The sequence below is a fragment of the Cyprinus carpio genome, chromosome A14 (assembly GCF_018340385.1).
Source record: "Cyprinus carpio isolate SPL01 chromosome A14, ASM1834038v1, whole genome shotgun sequence".
Classification (NCBI taxonomy): domain Eukaryota; kingdom Metazoa; phylum Chordata; class Actinopteri; order Cypriniformes; family Cyprinidae; genus Cyprinus; species Cyprinus carpio.
The window spans coordinates 13,175,354-13,197,269 of NC_056585.1; the positions used below are offsets into that span (position 1 = coordinate 13,175,354).

At 36.2% G+C, this 21,916-nt stretch overlaps 1 protein-coding gene and 1 long non-coding RNA gene across 3 annotated transcripts; both read right to left on the bottom strand.

Moving 5' to 3' along the window:
- Nucleotides 1-618: 618 nt before the first annotated feature.
- Nucleotides 619-11,761, bottom strand: LOC122147421. Its single transcript, XR_006161613.1, has 3 exons — nucleotides 11,667-11,761; nucleotides 9,582-9,706; nucleotides 619-881 (listed from the first exon to the last, which is right to left on the bottom strand). It is a non-coding gene; the product is annotated as an uncharacterized LOC122147421 (long non-coding RNA).
- Nucleotides 11,762-12,163: 402 nt separating this feature from the next.
- Nucleotides 12,164-19,933, bottom strand: LOC109090901 (kazal-type serine protease inhibitor domain-containing protein 1-like). 2 transcript variants are annotated; one of them, XM_019104725.2, is made up of 4 exons: nucleotides 18,883-19,883; nucleotides 17,615-17,775; nucleotides 16,961-17,108; nucleotides 12,164-14,537 (listed from the first exon to the last, which is right to left on the bottom strand). In XM_019104725.2, the coding sequence occupies exons 1-4, from the start codon at nucleotides 19,361-19,363 to the stop codon at nucleotides 14,416-14,418; spliced, it is 912 nt and encodes a 303-aa protein (XP_018960270.2). In that variant the 5' UTR covers nucleotides 19,364-19,883; the 3' UTR covers nucleotides 12,164-14,415. The 2 variants fall into 2 exon arrangements, with proteins under 2 accessions (XP_018960270.2, XP_042626630.1); XM_042770696.1 differs by lacking the exon at nucleotides 12,164-14,537 and having other exon boundaries at nucleotides 16,611-17,108; nucleotides 18,883-19,933.
- Between the last annotated feature and the right edge of the window lie 1,983 nt (nucleotides 19,934-21,916).

A 21,916-nucleotide genomic window follows, 5' to 3' on the forward strand; every position in this document is an offset into this window, starting at 1 on the left:
TTTACATTTTTCATTTCAGTTTAGTTTTTTTCGTCTAATATTTCAATTTTATTTTATTTCAGCTAAAACTAACAAAATGATTTTCAATTGTTTTAGTAAACAGTAATAACATTGGTACAAGAGTAAACAAAAATGTTCTTAAAATAAAATAATATGACATTAAAATAAAAATAAAAAATTATTATTATTTATCAGTGTATTAAGTCAATAATGCAAGGCATAATACATGGTAGTCTGCAAAAACTATTATTTTTATTCCTTATAGTATTTAATGAGATTTTCAATTAGTTTTATTCTATATTTTAATTTAAGTTTTGATTATTTTGTTATGCACTTCTGTCATTTTTATATGTATATCTATTATATATTCTGTGTACCTTTCATTTATATTTTTTATGATTTCCTTTTCCCTTTTAAAAGTTAAGACTGCTATCCTACTTGTGCACAATTATATCATTACTTGCATTTTATAGATATCTAATGGATATCCATAGAATTGTAACACCAGCAATGTAGTTCTTCTTCTTCACAGCTGGTGTGTTTGTTAATTTAATTTTTGTCAAAATTGAAATGCTTTCAGTTACGGCTTTCACCATTTAATGTCATGTTTAAATCCCCAAATTGTCCTGCAGAACCAGTGCAGAAAATGCAGCGATACATCAGCAGATTCAGATACTCGTCTCACTCTGTCTTGCGTGTTATTGGCTGGCGGCTGAGTTTCTCCATCCAGTCCAGTGCATATATTGGAGGTCTGATTGGTTGTCTGGCTGTATCTGTGTTAGGTACCTGCTTTCCATTTTCTAGAATCTCTCAGTGTCCGTTCTGTCACAACACGGTATACTTCTCAGCAATGAAGATGGATTACCAAAAGGAGCGTACAGCTAAGAGGAGGAAGAGAGAGAGAGAACATACAATAGCTCCACATAAATATTAACAGAGGATTATTTTCAAGGCTGAATGTAAAAAACAGAGGAGGAACAAACGTCCCTCTGCCTGCTACCTAGCTGTCCTCACCCCTTCATTCATTAGACCTGACCTTTGACCTTGCAGAAGGTGATCACGAGATCAAATTACAGGCTGGCCTGAGGTGCTGGGGAAGGCTTTATGGGTAATATGCTGCAGTGCACATGCGATGTTTCTGTCATACGCTGTCAGGCAGCGTTCAGGTGCTGTCTTTCACCTTCTGTGGATGTTGAGTCTGTCGGGAATCTCGAGGGGTTTGCCTGAGCACAAATGGGGGCTTTTGTTATCAAACAAACACCTTTCAGATGACTCATGTTTGCACACAGCGCGGTGAAATGTACTAGTTGAGTTAAGCGCTTTATGTTCTAGTTAAGCTTTATATAATAGCATCAGCTCTCGCAGTTTGCAGAATCGAACAAAGATGACTTGTGCACATTTGCAGTGGAACACTATTACAAGAACATTTTAATTAGTTTTAACGCAGACGTATAATGAAAATGTTACTTAATTGATTTTTTTTATTACTTATTTATTAAATTATATTCATATATTTATCTACAATTATATTTTATTATCATTACTACTACTACTACTACTAATAATAATAATTTATACTACTTTAATTATTCTATTCTACTTTATATTAGTGTTTTTGTTTGTTTGTTTTTGTTGTCTTGCTTTCAAAATATGCCATCTCATGGAATCATACAAATTATTTGCTTTAATTTTATGAGTATTAACTTCTTCTTATTATTATTATTATTTATAATAATAATAATAATAAGAAGAAGAAGTTAATACTTGGTAAAATTTGGTAAAATTTAATTATTTAATATATATCATATATCTAATATATATCTATATAGATATATATAAGATATTATATTTTTTATATATATATTTATATTTTTATTTTTTATTAGATATTTTTATTTTTCATTTTTTTTTTTTTTTTTTTTGATTATTGAATAAATTATGACCTGGACATGTTCTTCACAGGTTTAATATGATTTACTGCTGCTTTCATGATGGTAGCTTGTTCTGTCACTTCAGTACTGTACTCGACACAAAGAGTTATAATATGTCCAGTAATGTCATTTTCTGTCATAGTATATCTGTCTGATGTAACAGAATGAAAGTATTGTAGCAGTCTGGGCAGAGACTATTAACTGTCCTCATGTAAGAGCCCGAAGAGTCTGAGGTGACGCTGAACAGCACTTACCATTGGATTGTCTTTATTAGCTATACTGTAAAAGTGGTTTGGTAACCTAGTGAGGTTATTCAGATTGGTGATGGATTGCTTTGTGTTGTCTGTTGACTTTAGTGCTCTGTTTTTTTTTTTTTTTTTTTTTGTTTTGTTTTTTTTTTGCTGAGCATTTTGGGTTGTCACAAGTAAATGATGTCAAGCAGCTGAAAGATGATTGTTTTCCATGGATTATTCAAGTAAACAGAACTAATCCACAGACAAATACACTGAGGATCATGTTCCAGAACTATGCTTGAGAATGACTTAAAAGATCAAGGAAACTAAATAATGCTCAAATATTTTATTTTTTTTGTTTTTTTGGTTTTTTGTGTTTTGTTTCAGGTTTATGTTTCATGTTTCATATTTTTTTTTTTTTTTTTTTTTTTTTTTTTTTAACAACCAGAAAACATTGTAGCTGAGTTGGATTAATGTTTTTGTTTTAGTTCAAATAGATCTACACTGGAAAACTGATTTTGGGATCCAGTCCCATTTCCCAATCATTCATATGATAGCATTGTTTGACTGTTTGCTATTTTTATTTACATTGTTTTTAATCTGGCTGCTGCTGGATTGTGGGCGAAGGCATCGTTTGGTCCAACATCTACACATTACAATTCTGGTAATGTCCATTCACACTTCAAACTTGTTTCCTAAAAAAACCCCACAGTAAATAGTTTTAGGATAAATCTAATTTTCATTCATTTTCATTTTCATTCGGTTGCCGTAATTTAATTGGGTTTTTCTTTTCTAATTTAAGTATAAAGTATAATACACAATACAAACATAAAAAAGGAAATACACTGTAAAAATAATTTTAGTATTTTGATTATTGGAAATTGCTTTCTACTTCAAAAATTCATGTACGCATATACAATATACACACATATGTGTGTGTGTATAGATGTAGAAATCTTTTACAAACATTTATTTAATACTTATTATAGTATACAATAGATTTGTGGGTATGTCTGAACTATGACAAGCTCTTATGTTCTCATTTGAGTATGTGTTTAGAAGCATAATGCAACAACACCAGCAGCAATATCTGATAGCAAAACCGATGAGAGGTGAATGTCACAGTGGAGACGTCTAAACCGAAAGAGCAAGAGATACAGTGAGAGAGAGTGAGACAAACACGCAGAGAGAGCAGCTTTTAAAAGGATTTTGTCGGTTATTGACTGGTTGCTCTCCACTGCTAATAGCCATTTAAAGATTATAGGCCTGCTGGTGGAAATCAAGGCCTTCATTGTTCTCCTTATTGCATTCTGGCAGATGGAGGCTGACACAACAACACGCTCTCTCCCCGCGGGCAGCCTCACTCCGCACCGCTTTCCATCAGCAGGCATTCTATTGAACCGGCCCTAATAACTAGCCATGAATTATTTATCTCCATAGTATATTGAAGGCCAAGAGGAGGAAGAGGATGACGTGAGGAAGAAGGCGGGGTGGGGGTCTGCGCGAAATCAGTGTGCAGGTGCCAGGTCGGAAGATCTTGCGGTCCGCCCCAAACACTCCCAGGGTGGCTCTTTCCCGGAACGCAGCGAGCATTCCGATCACGGGAAGGGAGGAGATAAAATATACCGGAACGCAGTAAATGTCAGTCGACTGATGAAATGAAAGCGATCCATTAGAGGCTGGCCAGGGCGGCGGTGCGGAGGGCTAATGTTTCCCGGTTGTTCGGAGGGCCGCACGGCTTTTAGTGGGCACGCCGGTGCCGCAGGGAGCAAAGCTCTTCATCTAGAAAGTTTGGCTGTGCTGCTTTAATAGGGGAAGGGTACAGGACATCTACAGAGACAGAGGATCATAATCTTTATTATTTGGGAATTGTGGCCTCGGCACCTTAGGGGGGCCAAGGTTGGTCCAACTTTTACACATTACAACTTTGGTAATGAACATGTTCACACTTTTCTACAAGAAGTCACACAGCCTTCTTATGAAGAAAGAAAAAAAAAGTGCTGTTTCAAAAAAAAAAAAATATATATATATATATATATTAATTCTCATTACTCTCACTGGTGGTTTTTATTCACTTATTAATCATTTTTTAATGTTATTTAACTCAATCTGAATTAACGGCAATATAAAAAAATACTGATATATAAAACTATATTTACTTATTTGTACTAAATCTAAGCTGTAATGGCTTAAAAGTCATAAATTGGTTCACCATCACATTTGTTGTTGAGTGTTTCTCAGAGGATTCTTTTTTCCTTTCTTGCAATTTTACACAGCGTCTAGAGATGGCTTACTGGAATTACATGGCCAGTGGCAAAGCTGTTTTCATAATTCCAAATGATTCAAAATTAAATATGTAGTGTTTGATCGATACAATTTCCTTGGTCCAAATATAGAGAAATAATGAGCAGCGGCTGAAGAATCCACCTCAAACGCTCATTATGGACAATAATGATTTAATTGCCAGGAAATGCTGTTAAAAACACTCTGTCATTTTAGTTTGCAGGGGATCATTTGCAGCCTTTAATTAAAACTCCAACACAGATTCCTCAATCACCTGGTTTTCATAAATACATATCAGATAAATATTTTAAAGTTTATTGCTTAAACATTATGCTCCAGTTATGTGAATTAATAGTCTCATTGTGTCAGTAACGCAGTCTTGATCTTTTTAGAATGATCTGTGATTTAGTGACTCACATAACCTAACCATAGGAAGCCTGTCTTGTCATTTTCCTTTTGATTTAACATGGCAGCATATGCATCAATATGACTTAAATGGTGTGTGTGTGTGTGTGTGTGTGTGTGTGTGTGTGTGTGTGTGTGTGTGTGTGTGTGTGTGTGTGTGTGTGTGTGTTTGGGTCAGTGCCACATTTCAGTCTTATGGCAGGGAAAGAGAAGAAACTTTAATAACAGTTTGGAGTCCAGCCAGAGTCAAGACAAATAGCCTTGGATCACTTCCAATGAAAACATGCCAACTGTCCACAACTGGCATCATTATTGGCTTCTTCAGACCCAAAGGAAATGCCCCCAAATGACACAATTTCCATGCCAGTAAAGAAACGGAGACAATTAACCTGAAACTTTGCAGAGCTGTAAGACCCACAGACCAAATAAACGCCTTCTCAAACATACTTGAAAAATGAGAGAGAGAGAAAGAGAGAAAGAGGATGCAGGTGTCACTGAACTGAACTACAGTTCTGCTATAATGAACTCCACTGAAGCAGAAGGAAACTTTACATCTAATGCTACACGACTGGCGCCATGTCTGCTCTCCCGTCCATCAGAACATCAAACAGAGAGTGACGCAAAATCCAAGACAGTTCTGGGATGATCCATGTTATATGATATGCAGTAAAGATGCTGAAATATTCCAGTAGATCTAAAGCGGAAGGTAGATAGATAGATAGATAGACAAACAGCTATACACGACATGATCCTACGTATGTGCATAAAAAGATGCATTAGTTAATTGGCAGATGGGTCTTAAAATCAATAGATAGATAGATAGATAGATAGATAGATAGATAGATAGATAGATATGAACAGATGGACAGACAGAGAGACAACTGGACAATTGGATGGATGAATGGATGGATGGATAGACAGATGTAGAGATGGATGGATAGACAAACGGACAGATAAACAGATAGATAAATGACCGGACAGATGGATGGACGAATCGATAGACAGACAGATATAGAGATGGATGGATGGGCTGACAAACGAACGGACAGACGGCCAGGACAAACGAACGGACAGACTTTTTTTTTTTTTGAGTTTGCCACTATGAAGAACATTTCATGTCATTTCAGCCAAGTTTACACAAAACTTGTCAAGCCAAAGCATTTTGTCTCTGAAAAGGAGTTGTTGAGATGGTGTAGGATGACTTGAGAAGTCACTCAGTGCTGTGTAGGAGAGATAGAGAGAGATGAAAACAGAAAGAAGGCAAAGAATGAGTGAAGGATGCCTGCAGGGTAGAATGAAAAAACCCAAATAAACATGTAGGGGAGGAACCTTCCACCAGCTTCTCCTAAATGAACCATCTGGGTACATGAGAAAGAGGGTGAAAGACAATAAACAAAAGAAGCAGGGGTGCCAGAGAGCGTCCGACCCTCCTCCAGGCAGGCGCTTGGTAGTTCTCCTTAAAAGGCCATCTGCAGGGGTGCCAGCTGTGCTGTAAGAAGCATAGTCGGAGCCGCAGCGCACCCTGCAGGCTGACAGTGATCAGGCTAATGGGTCCGGTCGTTGTACATCTGCTAGTGTGTGGAGTGGATTAGAGAGGTAATTAAGGTTAATGATCCACCCGCTCGGATCTGTGCTTCACCACCTCAGGCTACATGCTAGCGCTAGAGTAGATGCTAACTCCCGCCACACACAGGTGGATTGGACTGGATTGAATGTTTGGATGTTTATGGTGATTTGGTGGAAATTTGTTGATATGGTATGCTAGCAGGGATTCAGAGTTGCGCAAAATTAAGAATTGAAGAATTGGCAGTTCATGAGTTCGATTTTAAGTGAATTGGCTAATCTATCCATCTGTCTATCTATCTATCTTTTTTTTTTTTTTTCTTTATATTTTTTTTTTTTGTTTTGTTTTTCTTCCTTACATTCAGATTGAAGTGAATTGAGTTCAAATTTCAATTGAAGAAATTGATTGGAATTTAATTGGAATTTAAAAGGCATGGTGGATTCAAAATCTTGCTTAAAGTTGTCTAATTTAGCACTATATTCATTCTGAATTCCATTAAGTTTGTTTTTTTGGATTATTACTTGAAGTCAAGCTTCTAATTTGTTCTTCTATTTTGATTTTACAAAGATGCACATGTATGACAACATGGCAGCACACATTTGGCAAATGCTTAAAATGTGTAAAACAATGCATTATTGATTATATTTCAGCTCCAGGAGATTTCTTTGTGGACAATGAAACACCAACAAAGCTAGCGATGCCATTGCTATTTTGTTTCTATTCAATGCATGCATTACATACCCCATATTTTGCATCTGTAGCACTTTAAGCAGTTTAGCTTTATTAAATATCATTGAGTTTTGATGAAAACCTCCAAAGTTTGGTCTAATGAGCCTTACGCTGTCTTTGAAAACATATCTGCTTTTCATATACATTGTCGAAAGAACTGATATAAATAGATGCCATCACAATAATTAATGTTCTCCTCATATAGTTGTAATTATTTTATCACAGTCGGAATGTCTGACATGGCCCTTTCTCTCAAGCAAATATGAGTGTAAAGTGAGAATGGGGATTTTCCACGGACATAATGCGTGGCATAAATCATCTTAAATGTAGCGCCTTTCATCTAATTGCTCTGCTTTGTGTAGCGAATGCAACAGAAGGCCATCCCCTTTGGAAGGAAACATGGTCGTTTTTCACAGTATAAACTGATCAATTGAATAGGACATCAAAAAATGAAATTTGAAGAAGCAATTTTTTTGCTCTTAACCGTTTTTGAAATACCACAGTAATAGCAACAAAGTGGTTTTTCCTCAAAAATGCAGTTTCTGCTGATCAAATCAGGATTTCAGGGCAGCACATTTGAGAGTTTGAACGACAGGACCCATCAGACTTAAGTGAATTATGACCCTGTTAAACCAGGTTTTAGTGCCATCCAAAGCAGACACTTTTTCCAGCCTTTTCCTGTAATTTTTGAAAGCCTTTTTGCTGTAATAAAATATCACTTTTTCCAGCATTTATGCATTAAACGCCCATCATTCTCATGTCTCTGCTCCGATGATAATCAGATTGCATCTCGCTTCCTTTTCTACGCCTCTCTCGGATCACTCTCTATAAAGATGACACGGGGCCTGCAAACTGGACCAAATTGACCTCTGTGTCTTTCTGTCACTTCAGCTTTTCCTGCAGTCATTCGTGTTATGATTACATCATCTAAAGAAGCACTGAGGTGCTTGTGTGACTGTCACAAAGGGCTCTGATGTCCCATCATGCAGCTCTTTACCCATAAGATCCTGGGACCAAGTCCCCCATATATTCACTGCTCTCAAACTTGGTACACATACTGAAACCAGCTCTTGCAGCATGTCGGAACATCACCAACGACCATGTTTACAAAATCCTGATGTCCCCAACAGGTCATTTTACTAAGAGAGTAAGAAACTCTCAGTTTTATTTCTCATAAAGCAAACCCCCCCTCTTATTTCACTGTGGAAATATGATGACTGTAATGTGGTAACTCATTGAAAACCATTGAAACCCAGCTGTGGATATTGGCAATTAAGTCAGGCATAATTGTTTGGAAATGAGAATAAGAGGCGATAAAACAGGATGGAGGAATTGACGATCACTCTCTGAATTATCCTGCACACTTCGGTCTGTGATGAGATGGCTCACAACAGGTTTGATTCTGCATTACTGATTTGGGTTGTTCAGTTCACATTAACAATAGTGCGCCCCTCACCTCAGGAAGGCCTATTGCAATTCTAAGAGTGCTCATGACCAGAGGCAAAGATAGTTACCCATCCATAACCAACAAACCTCAGCACCTGCTGTAGCTTCCGGCGCCCATTTGTTTTCACAGCATGATGTCACAGCCGATTTGGCTGTCCCGAAATGCATTGCAGTAAGGTTTTTAATTCGTCTCAGCCTCTAATGGCACATTCACTGTCCATTCGTTCACTGTTTGATGAACATAGCACACAAAAAATGTTGGGAACTGGCAGGAATTGCCCGATTTTATAAGTCTGCCTAGTAACAAAGGCATCTACAAGGTACTGGGTTGATACAGTGAGCACATTTAAGGAGGAACTACACTGACTACACTTCTTTTGAATTTGAATGCAAGGAAGCAGAATTAAAATGAACTGCAAATAAAATAACTGTCATGACTCACAATGATAGAGAGATGACAGATAGATTTATTGTGTGTCTGTTTTAAGTATAATTTCAATTAATCTCTTTTTTTATTTTTAGAAAACAAGATGCTAAGTCATTTTGCAGTGTAAGGTGCTTTGAAGCAAACATCCACAAATATACCTTATACCATTTATTTTTTAAATTATGTATGTGAAAAATTTATTTCTTCTCATTATTATTTTTTATTTATTATTATACTATGTCTGGCCGATCAACACACAGTTCCACTAAATTAATTGATTATTATTATTTTGGTGTCAACTTTTTCAGATAAACTCCACACACAAACAAGGCAGAATGAACTGTGTGGGTTATTGAATAATGTTAATGAGAGTAACATCTTGTTATTTAGGGTAGCTATGATTATTTTAGCTTGAATCAAAATAAATAAAAATAGGAGGCGGGGGGGGGGGGAGGGGCAAAATGATAGAAATACAGGGTTTGATGTATGATAATAAAAGTGGATGTTAATCAAAAAGATGAATGAACAACTAGACAGTTGATTTATTATGTTGGTGACAGTACCTGCTGGCGAACCCATGACAGCTTTTCCTGATGGCATCCTCAACACTGCAAACACTGCACTCTTCCATTTCCTTACAATAGGCACTGTGTCAGTCTTAAAGGACAGGCGGTACTGTCAGCAGCGGCTGGGTTGGATTAAAGACAGGCAGTAAATAAAAATATGCCACATCACCGTCACAAAGCTTCTCTGGGGATCATACATCTGTCAGTCACTGACTGCTGTCTGTCTGGGCCAAATGAAAATGCATGCATAAGAAAACTTGTGATTTGAATAAGTTAAAGGAAAATATACTTATACTTGAAACATGAGTACGGCTGTCACTTTAAAGATAAATATTAAAAAGATTATTAGTACAGGTACTGAATGCATTATGTTCCTTCAATGCATTGCTGAAAGATTAAAGCAACAAGAACCATGAGTAACACCCTTGCCAAGTCAATATGCATGTTTGTTCTGAACACACTATTCAATTTTTAACATGCTGTACTGCAAATATTTATTGTTCCATCCTATTAATTTGACTATATACATTATTAAACAGCAAACAATTCCTCTGAAAAAAATCTGAAGGACATCAAAATGGCCTGATCTGACGTGTTTGCATAAGCAAATGTGAATATCCGTAAGTTGCTGCACTCTCAGAAATAAAGATACCAAAGCTGTCACTGGGGTGGTACCGTTTCAAAAGGTACATGTTTGTTCTTGTTTGTTTTTTGTTTGTTTTATTTAATTATTTATTTATTTGTTTGTTTTAGTTAATAAAATGGATGGAAAAGGTACCGCCCCAGTGACAGCTTTTTAACCTTTATTTCAGAGAGTCTGTGTATGGCTGGCATTGTGGCTACATTTAACAACATGTAGCCTGCTGTAGTCTCCTCTGTTAGGGTTTGTTTGTGTGAAAGCTGATCTGTGAAAGTGCCATAGACGAGCTGCATCCACAGACTCTGAGGCCTTGAACTCAGAACGAGCTGAGATGGAAAAATACCTGCATGTTTACTACTTACTGTAGTAGTCTAATCAAATCCTGCTTTCACAGGAAAAAGCTAAGTGAAAGACTAGCTCTCCGCAGAGCAAAATAGAAGGGTTAAATGATACATTCCTGCAAATGGAAGTCCATTTGTACAGCACTGTATTCCGTTTATAAGAATCAAAATTTTAATAAGGTTGAAACCACAAACTCTGTTAGGGCTCTGTTTGCTTATGCATTTGAATAAAGTAATGCCTTTAAAGACAGTAATAAGACTGTACCAACTACTAACTAATAGGGAAGCTGGGGCTAGTTGTCACAGCAGTAATATCTCAACTATTTTGAGTCAAAAGTAAAAATGCACAACTGTTTTCTCTGTGGTTTTCGGTGTTGGTTTTAAACTGTTTCTAAAGTTTAAATGCACAACTGTTTTCTCTGTGATTTTGCTGAAATGCCATTAAATATCTCATAGCATGACTCACTGTCAGGTCAACATGCTTAATCTTTTGCATACAATAAATAGGCCTAGGCCTATAGGCTATCCTTATATATATATATATATATATATATATATCTAATATATATATATATATATATATATATATATATATATATATTTCGTAGAAGTATCTCTTTAAATAAAAAGTGTGCAAACTAGCCCCAATCTCTCCTAACAGTAATCTTAACTATTCGCTTTAATAGCCTAATGTTGTTCTTGTATTTTGTAATAGTGGCATTAAATCAAAATGATTCATCTTACCGCCAGATCACTGTTCTTAAATATTACATTTTTTCCCAAGTGTTGTTTAATCAGTGGAATTAATATTCCCCCTATGCCCATGTGGATTTTTTATATGAGCCAGTCTATGAGCAGCTGGTTGTGAAAACACCAGTCAGACTGTGCCACCCAATGCCACTGCACGCACGAGCCCCGTTACTAATTCACAGCCATTTCCAGTTAGTGTGACAACAATAACCTTTCATCCTGTCATTTATCAATTAGAAGCGAAAAAAATGTCCAGCTGAGAGCTGTGCAATAATGTGCAGCTGTGCTGAAGAATTCGGCATCCCTTTATTACTTTGCGACAAAGGGGAGACAAAGACATATTTCACTCACTGCGTGACTTAATGAGGCCGCTCACAATCCATCATCTTAATGCCGCCCAACAGAGGACGGAATTCTCGCGGAAGTTCCTTCAGCAGCCAACGTGGTTCTCGCGAGAGTTCCAGCGGAGAGCGAATGAAACAGCAGCACGCGCCACCTGATGGTGTTAATGAGGCATTTCCTTTGGCTTTTTCCAACTTCATCTCGATTCTGAGCTCTTTGATAATGTTAAAGCCTGGGAAATTAGTCATAAACTAATGATTACTGCATGATATATATATATATATATATTTATATATATATATATATATATATATATATATATATATATATAATTTTTTTTTGTTAAAGTCGTTCTCCATACATGAGGACAAGATCAAGTTTACGCAATTAGGTAAACAGGAAATACAGAGATAATTATAGAAAATATAAAAATGATCAGAAACAGAGCTACATAATGTTGAATTTAATTCTCTTTTTTGTATTTCTTTCTTTCTGTATAACACCTTAATTATCATCTTTCTAAATAAATAAATATAATAATGAATTAATGAAATGTAATTCATTAAATTAACTGAATAACTCAAACCTATTTTTAATTTACGAATTTATTTATTTACGGTTGATCCTCCAGATATAAATTTCTTTGCACTGTATGAAATATAAAAATCCGCTGAATAATTATCTGTCAGCAAGCGATTCTTTCCTCGATTCTTTGCAGTCGATATGGTCTCCGTTCATCTCTCCTGTGGATATGCATGGTTTTTTTCATTGACCAGCGCAATATTAAAATGCTTCATTCAATGTCATGACTGCTTCATTAAGTCTAACGTCTTTACTGCATGTTTCTTTTTTCCCCTTTTATTCCAACTTTCTATATTTTTCAGTTTATGTTCTTATATTAAGTAAATTCAGATTGTTTTCCAGATTTCTTAAAAAAAAAAAAATTATAATACACAATGGCCAAATAATACCATCTTAAGAATTTAAATATGCTTATTTCATAGTATTTTAGTGCAGGCTAATGAAGATTGTGACCACATCCTCTTGCACTCAGTTGAGATGAGCCTTGTGTTTACACTCTAATGAAATAATGAGAGATGGTGTGTGTGTGTGTGTGTGTGTGTGTGTGTGTGTGTGTGTGTGTGTGTGTGTGTGTGTGTGTGTGTGTCAGGTCAGGCTGGGCAACTAGTAACCCAACCCTGCATTTTATTGAGATGTCCATTAATCCTAGCTCTCTGCCCATGACCTCTGACCTCGGCTGACCCCTGCACATGGTGTTGCTGGCCAGAGGGACCCGGGCACTGCTGCGTCCGGATTGCGTCTCCCATCCTGACAGCAGCCCACTCTCTCCCATCGGAGAGGGAATCATTAAGCGCGAATCTAAAACGAGGGCCAGGGGAGAGCTTTATCCACACAAATACAGTCATGAGAAAGAGGCTCGGCTCTCATCTCAACGGATAGAGTTACAGTGGACTGAGAATGATTCAGCTTTTAATTGCATTCTTCTAACTCCATATCATATCTTCATCCATCTCTCCCTCTCTCTCTCCTGGTCTGTCTCTCTGATTCTCGCTTGCCCAATCGTGTTGCATGCTCACCAACAAATGCCTTTTGGAGTAAAAATCATTCCAAATTGGAATTCATTTTCAAAGGGCTTTTAAGAAGACGAATATGAGAGCCACTTACTTTAAATGATCCATTTATTTTAACGCTCAAAGTCGTATCGTTTACCTGCTGCCTATAAAAGAAAACCCTAACCTGCCACCAAGAGGCTAAAAATAAAAGCCATGCTGAAAGCGTATAGATAAGCTTTCGTGAGGTATCACTGCTTTCTCACCGATGGCCTGAAAGAGAACACCTGATTGGCTCGCTGTCTCTCCTCGAAGCTGTTGTCACCTATCCGAGCTCTGGTGAGCAATTACCTGGCCTGTCGGAATCCAAGCCGAACAGATTGAATTCTGATTGATTTCTGCCCAGGAAAGAAGAGAGAATTTAAAGGTCTTCTTTTTAATTGGGTATTTGGTGTGTGCTGATGTGAGGAACTTGTCCCTCCCCAGGGATCCTTTATGGGGCAATAATGGTGCTGAGAAACAGCCTGGTCTGCTCTCTCCCTGGAAGGCCATAACCCCACATTTGTCCTGAGTGCTTTTCTATTATGCATTGATAGCTAAGCATCAATCAATAGGGGAGGGAAGAGAAAACCCAGCGAAACCAACTTCTTAAGTGTAAAACGCCTCTTAATACCAAAGCTTTCAAACAACTTAACCTGGGTGCTTTTTTTTCTGCTCAGCGTCTTTGAGAAGACAGAAGTAAGGAGAGACACTGCTGATGTTTTATTCACAGCAGGGAATGGGTTAAGGGTAAATACGTGCCACAGCATTTTTTTATTTTAATTTCTCTTTTTTTATGGGCTTTTAGAAAAGTCTGGCATGTGCACTTTTGCATAACTTTTGGCAATAACGATTAACCCTAAACAGACTCTTTGCAAATATTTGAGATTGTCCCACTTGGATCATGAGCAATAAAGCACTCAATGCATAAATCAACTATTTAATTAAGTTCTGTTTTTAAGTACAATTCTCAAGAGTGGATAGAAATTATTTGGATTTATATACAATGCTCACACATAAACATAAACCCTTAAAAAGGGCAAAATAATATTCAAACGTACACATTTTATGCTGAGCTTAAATTTTAAAAAATAATTATAAAAAAACACATCTGTGTTTAAATGCTATGATTTTATCATTTGTGTATGTTACAAATACATGTATCCACTTGGCTGGCCTTCGTAATCTTCATCATCGACATTCCCTTCTTCGCCTGATATTCTATAAGCTTGGTTTTCTTTTTTCCGGAATTCTTTGCTCAGCTGAGAACCTGGAAAATATAAAGAGAAAAATTCAAATTAATTGTAGTATTAATTTATGATGCATCAAACATTTTTAATGCTTTTAACAAACATGATTTTTATTTTGTTTAATACACTCTTAAAAATAATTGTTTCAAAAAGGGGTTTTGTGACGATGCCTTAGGGCCACAGCTCTGCACAGTTTAGCTCCAACCCTAATCAAACACACCTGATCCAGCTAATCAAAGTCTTCATGATTACTAGAAGCCATTTTTGGTTCCCTAGAGAACCTATCAGTGAACGATTCTTAAATTAACCACTTTTTCTTAGTGTGAGGAGCATTTTAAAAATTGGAAGATTTTTCAAGAAACTTTTGTGTTTTCATGGATGTTTAAGGTTCATCATGGAACCACGGATGCCAATAAAGCACTTTTATGTTTATTAGAAAGTTCTATAATTTATATACTATACTAATACATTTTAGTAGATGTTTTTTTTAATTAACAGAATGAAAATGTAGTGAACAGCCATTACCAGCATGCAAATAGGATCTATTTATTAATGCACTAAATAAAGAGCAGCATGTTTACTTTTGATCATATTAAGAAAGCTCAGCTTTTTCTCAATATTTTTGCCCACAACTTCCTGTAAAACACACGCATGCTTGATACATTTAAATATTCTCTTTCTATTTTTCTCTATAGCCTGTAAAAACCTATAGGAAAGGGTCTGTCCTGTGTCTAGAGTCACCTTTTACTTCCACCTATCCCATAGCAGTCGGGACATTCCGGGAAGCGAGGGATGGGGCAAGCACTGGTGGTGCAGATAAGGGGCAGTCTAAAGGATCAGACCCCCAGAGAAAGAGATAACAGCCAGACAGTCACAGCAACGACCTGCCACATAATACACAAGCCCTTCCACCCCTTCTCCCTTTCCCTTCCAAATCTCCCCCCATAGGGCACCTCCCGACCTCCTGTCATCACCAGCCTTTACGTTCCTGCTGGAGAAAGCCCTCGACTGGTGTACGGTTATCATCAGCTCTGTCGGATTCTCGGAAGGCCAAGTTCACCTTTAGTGATGAGGAGATGATAAACTTTGATAGTGGCATATGCGAATCGATCAGCTCCCACTGTTGGTGCATTCGCTTGTCTTTTCTGACCACGCCACAGACCGCAGAGAGAACATGAATAACCTAACAGACCTCTCTCTGCAGTGTGGACAGATATTTTTCAATGTTAAAAGAAGGCAGATGTTCAAATGAACTTGTTGTTGTTTGCATTAAGTTAAATAGTCTGTTAAAAAATACTTTGGATTGTAACTACATGAGGAAATCAACTTGTAAGACCACAGGAGGTAAGTACTAGTCAACTAACATTACACTGAAAACTCACAAAGGAGATCTCTTTGATAAAATAATCTATTAATTTGTTTTTATCAGATTATGTAGTTTCAATCATATTTGAAGTATACCAATCAAACTTATTATTATTAATATGTATTATTAATTTAAAAGAATAATTTTTTATTCTAATATATATATGTGTATATATATATATATATATATATATATATATATATATATATAGATATATTATATATATATAATATTCATATTTATTTTATGTTCATTTAATAATTATTTATTTATTAATATAATATATTAATAAACCAATAAAATACAAATAATTTTAAAATAATTATCACCATATGAAAATAATTAATAACTAAAATAATTAATATTTGTAAAATAATTTTAAAATATTTTTTTTCCTATAAAGAAGATAAATAAATTGAGGGCAAATGGAAATCTGACTGGTATATGTTCAAATAAAATGGAAGCTACATATTCTGATGTTTCTGAAACATAATGCTTATATTTTATGTTGGTCTTATATGTATTGGTTTTGTGTATATGTTATTTTGGCTGCATCTTTGTGGCCTGCAAAGGAGAGGGGTATGTTGTTTCTGAAAGTTAATGTTTGTTTTTTTTTTTTTTTTTTTTTTTTTAATTATAGTTAGGTGATATAATTTTTGGGTTTTCTGTATATTTTGTTTTATTTTTATTTTTTATGTTTTTTTTCATATTCTTTTCATCTGACCTGCTGTATCATCAACAATGAACAATTTGTTTAATTTTTCCCAAGGAATTTTAGGAGAAACAGCTGAGACAAAGTTGACAATTAAAAGTCTCCTGAGCTATGATCAAGTAACTTCAGAACAATACCATTTCTCTGGGAATATGTGTGTGTAAAACATGGAAATAGTGTTATCTGTGTGTGCGTGTGCGTGTGCGTGTGTGTGTGTGCGTGTGCGCGTGTGCGTGTCTGTGTCTGTGTCAGTGTCAGTGTGTGTAAGCAGCCCCAACAATCATGTTTTTTCAGCTTGTTCACCTCTGACCTTGTTTTCGATTGGCTGTGTTTGTGTCTATGAATGAGTTTGTTCTCAGACATACCTCCATATGTAACCTGTAATCTGGCGGAGGCAGACACCTCTCCGAAGGCGTTCCTGGCGGTGCATGTGTACACACCTGCATCATTCAGCCCAACTCCTTGAATCTGAAGCCAGCTAGTCAATTCAAACCGCCGCGGACCTCCACGGGCCTGTAATTACAGAAACACACACCATCGCACATTTATCAAAACCAGAACTGTTTGAGAGAATGAGACTAGAATGTAAACGTGATGTTTGGGAGGTCATTTATCTGTTTCAATTTTTTTCCTGTTTATCTGTTTGCATCTTTGGTTCCATGCAGATTATTAGAATATAAGAATTATAAGGTTCTTCAGATTATTATAATGCTCTTTACTAAGAAAATATTTACTTTAAAAAATGTTATTTTAAAAACTGTTAAAAATTGTGTTTCTATTGCATCAAAAAATAAAAAATAATAATAATAAGTTTAAGTGTTTTTGTTGTTGTTTGTTAGTCTTTCAAACTTTATTTTTATGGACAATGCAATAAAAATTCTAAAGATTACGTACCTATCATTATGTGCACACTGATGCCAATTTGAATGGTGCTTGGCTGTGTATTTGTTTCTATGTTGCAGTGTTGGTTACTACAATTTTATTGTCCACCAGGTACAGATTATTGAATGCGCACATACCTGTACAGCCATGCTTGAATCATCAGCAGGAAAAGAAATAACATCCTCTTCTTTACTCCACTGGATTGAGGCCATTGGATACGATGACACCTCATAGGAAAAAATGACATCACTTCCTTTGGTTATGATGATGTCATGGGGAGCATAAGTGATAACTGGTTCTGTAAAGTTTGCAGAAGATGGGACACTTTGAGATTTTTTTTAACTTTAGAGTTACTAATTATTATTAGTATAATAATTATAATAAAAAATTCTAATAATTTAAGAAAAAAAAACATCCTAAAGCAAATTTCTGCTACTCGATGCTTATTTCACACTAACTACTGTATTTACTGTAGCCATTGGTGCTGTATTTTGGTTAGACTGGTTAATTATTTTAACGTGTGAGACTGAACACTTATGAGCTGCTAATCTTAAACATGACGGTGAGGTAAATACAAACTTAACAGCTGACTTCGTATTCCCACAGCTGAACAAATGGGTTTTCATTCAGCCTTTTCCATGACAAAACTTTGAAATGTGGTGATTATACTGGCACTCAGACTCTATCCATGACAATGGTTTCTCCTGAGAGGACATTTACATCTATATATACATTTACATTAGCAGATGCATTCATTCCAAACTGATGTGGCCGTTACTTTAGCTGAGGTCGCTGAGCAAACAAGTTCTAGTACTATACTGTCAATATTGTCAATATTGCCAACAAACAAACAAACATATTTTTAATGATGATAGAAATAATCATATTTTGTTGAGAGAAAATGAAGCATATTTTAGGATGATTGCAATTGCGAATTTTAAGCCCCCCACCCCAATTCTCATTATCCTAATGCAAAAACATCACATACTCATTATTTTAAAGTCAATATAAAATTTTAACATTTAATATACAATATTTAATCATTTAATTTTATCAATGTAATATTTAAAGACATTTAAAATATATAAACTGTAATTTTAATATAAATGTAATAAATATTGAGTGTTTAGCAGCATAAATGGCTGCTCACTGCTCCGGGTGTGTGTTCACGGTGTGTGTGTGTTCACTGCTGTGTGTGCACTTTGGATGGGTTAAATGCAGAGTACGAATTCTGAGTATGGGTCACCATACTTGGCTGTATGTCACGTCACTTTCACTTTTAAAAATTTAAATGCACTTTAAAAAGTTGTAGTAATGGAAATCACCATTGAGAATAACAGGAATTACAATGTATCTATATATGTATATATTAAGATTTAATCATAGTACTTTCAGAGATACTCACTTGTCTTGCAGGGTCCGTGGTGCACCATTGTCAGCATCTGCCCTTTGCCTTGCTTGTGTTGGCCCGCCCGAAACTGACATATATTTTTATATGTCTTTCCATCAGAACCACAGAGTGCTTCCTGCTTGCTGCACACACAGATGGCTCTGGGTTCACCTGTGGGGTTTCTGCGTGGAGCTCTGCAGTGCAGCCCTTCTGCACAGCGCCCATAGAAAGTAGACCCAGATCGAGGTTCCGGGTCACACAGCTGCCCCTCATTGTTTCCACATTCCCAGCAACACCCGCACTGGTCATGAACCAGCCGGGCTGGACAACCCTGCAGCTGCCAAACATCTGGGCACCGCTCAGGGTGGCACTTTTTAGGGCATCCCTCACCTGGTTGAATGCTCTTCTGCCAGTCAAAACGACCGAGGTGCTCTAGATGGAAGGACTCAGATCCTGAAACTAGCATCAGCACTAGTACAACTAGTAAATAAGCCATTGCCTGACAGGTTAAACTGGTTGAAGTTTATAAAAACAGCAAATAGATGGGAAAAAAGTCCTTGTCTCTGATAGCAGAAGTAACTTTTATGTCAGTGTAGAACACCAACAAATGCACTCTTGAAGGGCATGAGTGTTCCTCACCAGTCACTAGGCCTGAAAATCCCAATATAAAGTGTTTCCAGGATTACCATGAACATCAGCAAAGCCTTTTCTCTCTGAGCAGTCCTCAAAGTATGCTTACAAACTAACCTGTGTTGGCAGTGTCTCAGAAGTGCAACAGGCTGAATGAGCAAGAAGGTGGGAAAGAAAACACAAGAGGCAGTTCTAACTTTGGTGACCCCCTCTTAAACTGCAGGGTGCCTCCCCCCATTTGCCCAACAAAAGTGTAAAAAAGGTGTGAACTGGGAAATGAGCAACAGCCAGTTAAAATGCTCAATTCTGATTCGGGGAGGGGGTGAAACAGTGGATACGAAATCATGGGTTTTAAACCAAACTGGACACAGAAAGGGTCATAAATTAACCCTTACAAACTTGGTCTATAGGTAGCATTGGCTTTTTTGCATAATTCACACTCCCCGAGCCTGTGTTTTCACATAATATGGTAAGTGTATCTCCTGTCAGGTACTGGGATTAAATATATATATATAATCACGCACGTGACGTTTCAAGCAGAACTGTTAGGTATTTTAGAGACGTGCATGTGATGAATTGAATGTGATCCAGTACAAACGAGCTTATCTGTGCTGTAAAAGAAAGTGAGAAGACATTTAGCTCCTCTCTCTCACTAATGTCCTTAGTTTATCTGCTGCTCTCCACACGTTAAGCCAAAACAAACAATTAGGCAGCCATTAAGGGCCCATTGTTAATTGTAAATAATCCATCATTAATATTGATTAGCTGTGGTGAGCAGATCTCATTCACTTCTTACCTCCTAATGAGTGGGTCTTAGTAGGCTAATTGCTTCAGGCTATTTCCATTCAACACCGGAGAGGCTGCAGCGAGCTCTGGAGTGTGCCTTGAGTTTTACTATTAACTAACACAGATTGAACGTCCATGATAAGATCAGACCCCACTCCAATTAACTTTCTCTGAGAATCTTTCCCAAGGTTACAATGTACTTTTCCTGTCCGAAAAGCACCATAAAAGCAGGTGTTATGACCCACACAACTCAAGTCTTCTGAATCTATATGCAAAGCACAGGACATAGAGACCTTTTTTATGGTGCTTTCTTAATTGTTTGTTTGTTTGTTTGTTTTTTGGACCTTGACAGCCCCTGGTCATAGTGTGATGACATTTTCATTGTTTGACTGTCCTTTAAGGGCTTTGACTGGAAAATACATTACTTTAATTAAACATAGACTACTGTATGTCTGTAAATGCATTGTTATAGAAAGTCATACTCAACTTCTGACGGTAACGTCAAAATTTTTTGCTTGAAGGCAAACCAGCTGTCTATAATTGTGTAAACTCTTGTTGAGATGAAAGCAAAAAGTGTCACATTTTCTCCCCATATGTGAGTCAGTGGAGCATGATGTCTGCTGGAGTTTTAAATATGTTGTCAATGTCAAAAATGTAAGAAATAAATCTACAAATGAACTTCATTTCATTTATATTTCTTATATATATATATATAATATATATATATTATATATATATATATATATATATATATATATATATATATATATATATATATATATAAAGAACTCATATATTTCATATATACAGATTGCAAATATTAAAATAATGAAAAAAACTTTAATATCCCTAAAATTAGCTTAATTTATTTAATATTTGCATATGACAGAATTTCTTTATTTCTTTATTTATTTTGAAAATGACATTTTATGTAATATAGCATTGTATATTTTATGTATATTCAATGTATATTTTACCTCAGAAATGATTGTGCTTTCATGGAAATATTATAGTGGATAAAATATAAAAATATAATGCAGAATATAGTTTCTTATTGCTGTGTTCTGTATTTTGGATGGAAATATGATCCTTTTTTGCACATGTTAGTGACTGAAGAAACTTTTGGAGGATACCAGCAGTGTAAATGTAGCTTATCATAACACAATAGATTAAAGTTAGTACAATTAAAACAGGATTTATCAGTTTGGCTCACCCAAAGAAATCAAATATTCTTTAGAAAACCTTTCATTGTCATTAGAAACCCATGAAAAGAAAGCTTGATGTATAAATCATTCTTATTCGTGTCAATTTCTGTTTTGCAGTGTAATGGGTACTTTGCTCCTGTGATTTATTTTCAAGTTGACAGGCATGTCAGATTCATGAAGATCAGTTGCCTTATCCTGTCTGTCTGTTTCTCTCATGTGTCTCACACTCACACACATGCTGTCTCACAGTCTTCATGGAGCCTCCGCAAATTCAATTCCTTTTAACAATGATGTCACCAAGCAGAGGTCACATATGGAGCAAATGCTTGTAAATCCAAATGGCTGTATAGTGTATTAAACAGGGCCTGCAATGGAATTACAGGAGGTGAAGCAGGGGAGAGATTCAGCTCACCTCGGGGACTAGATAT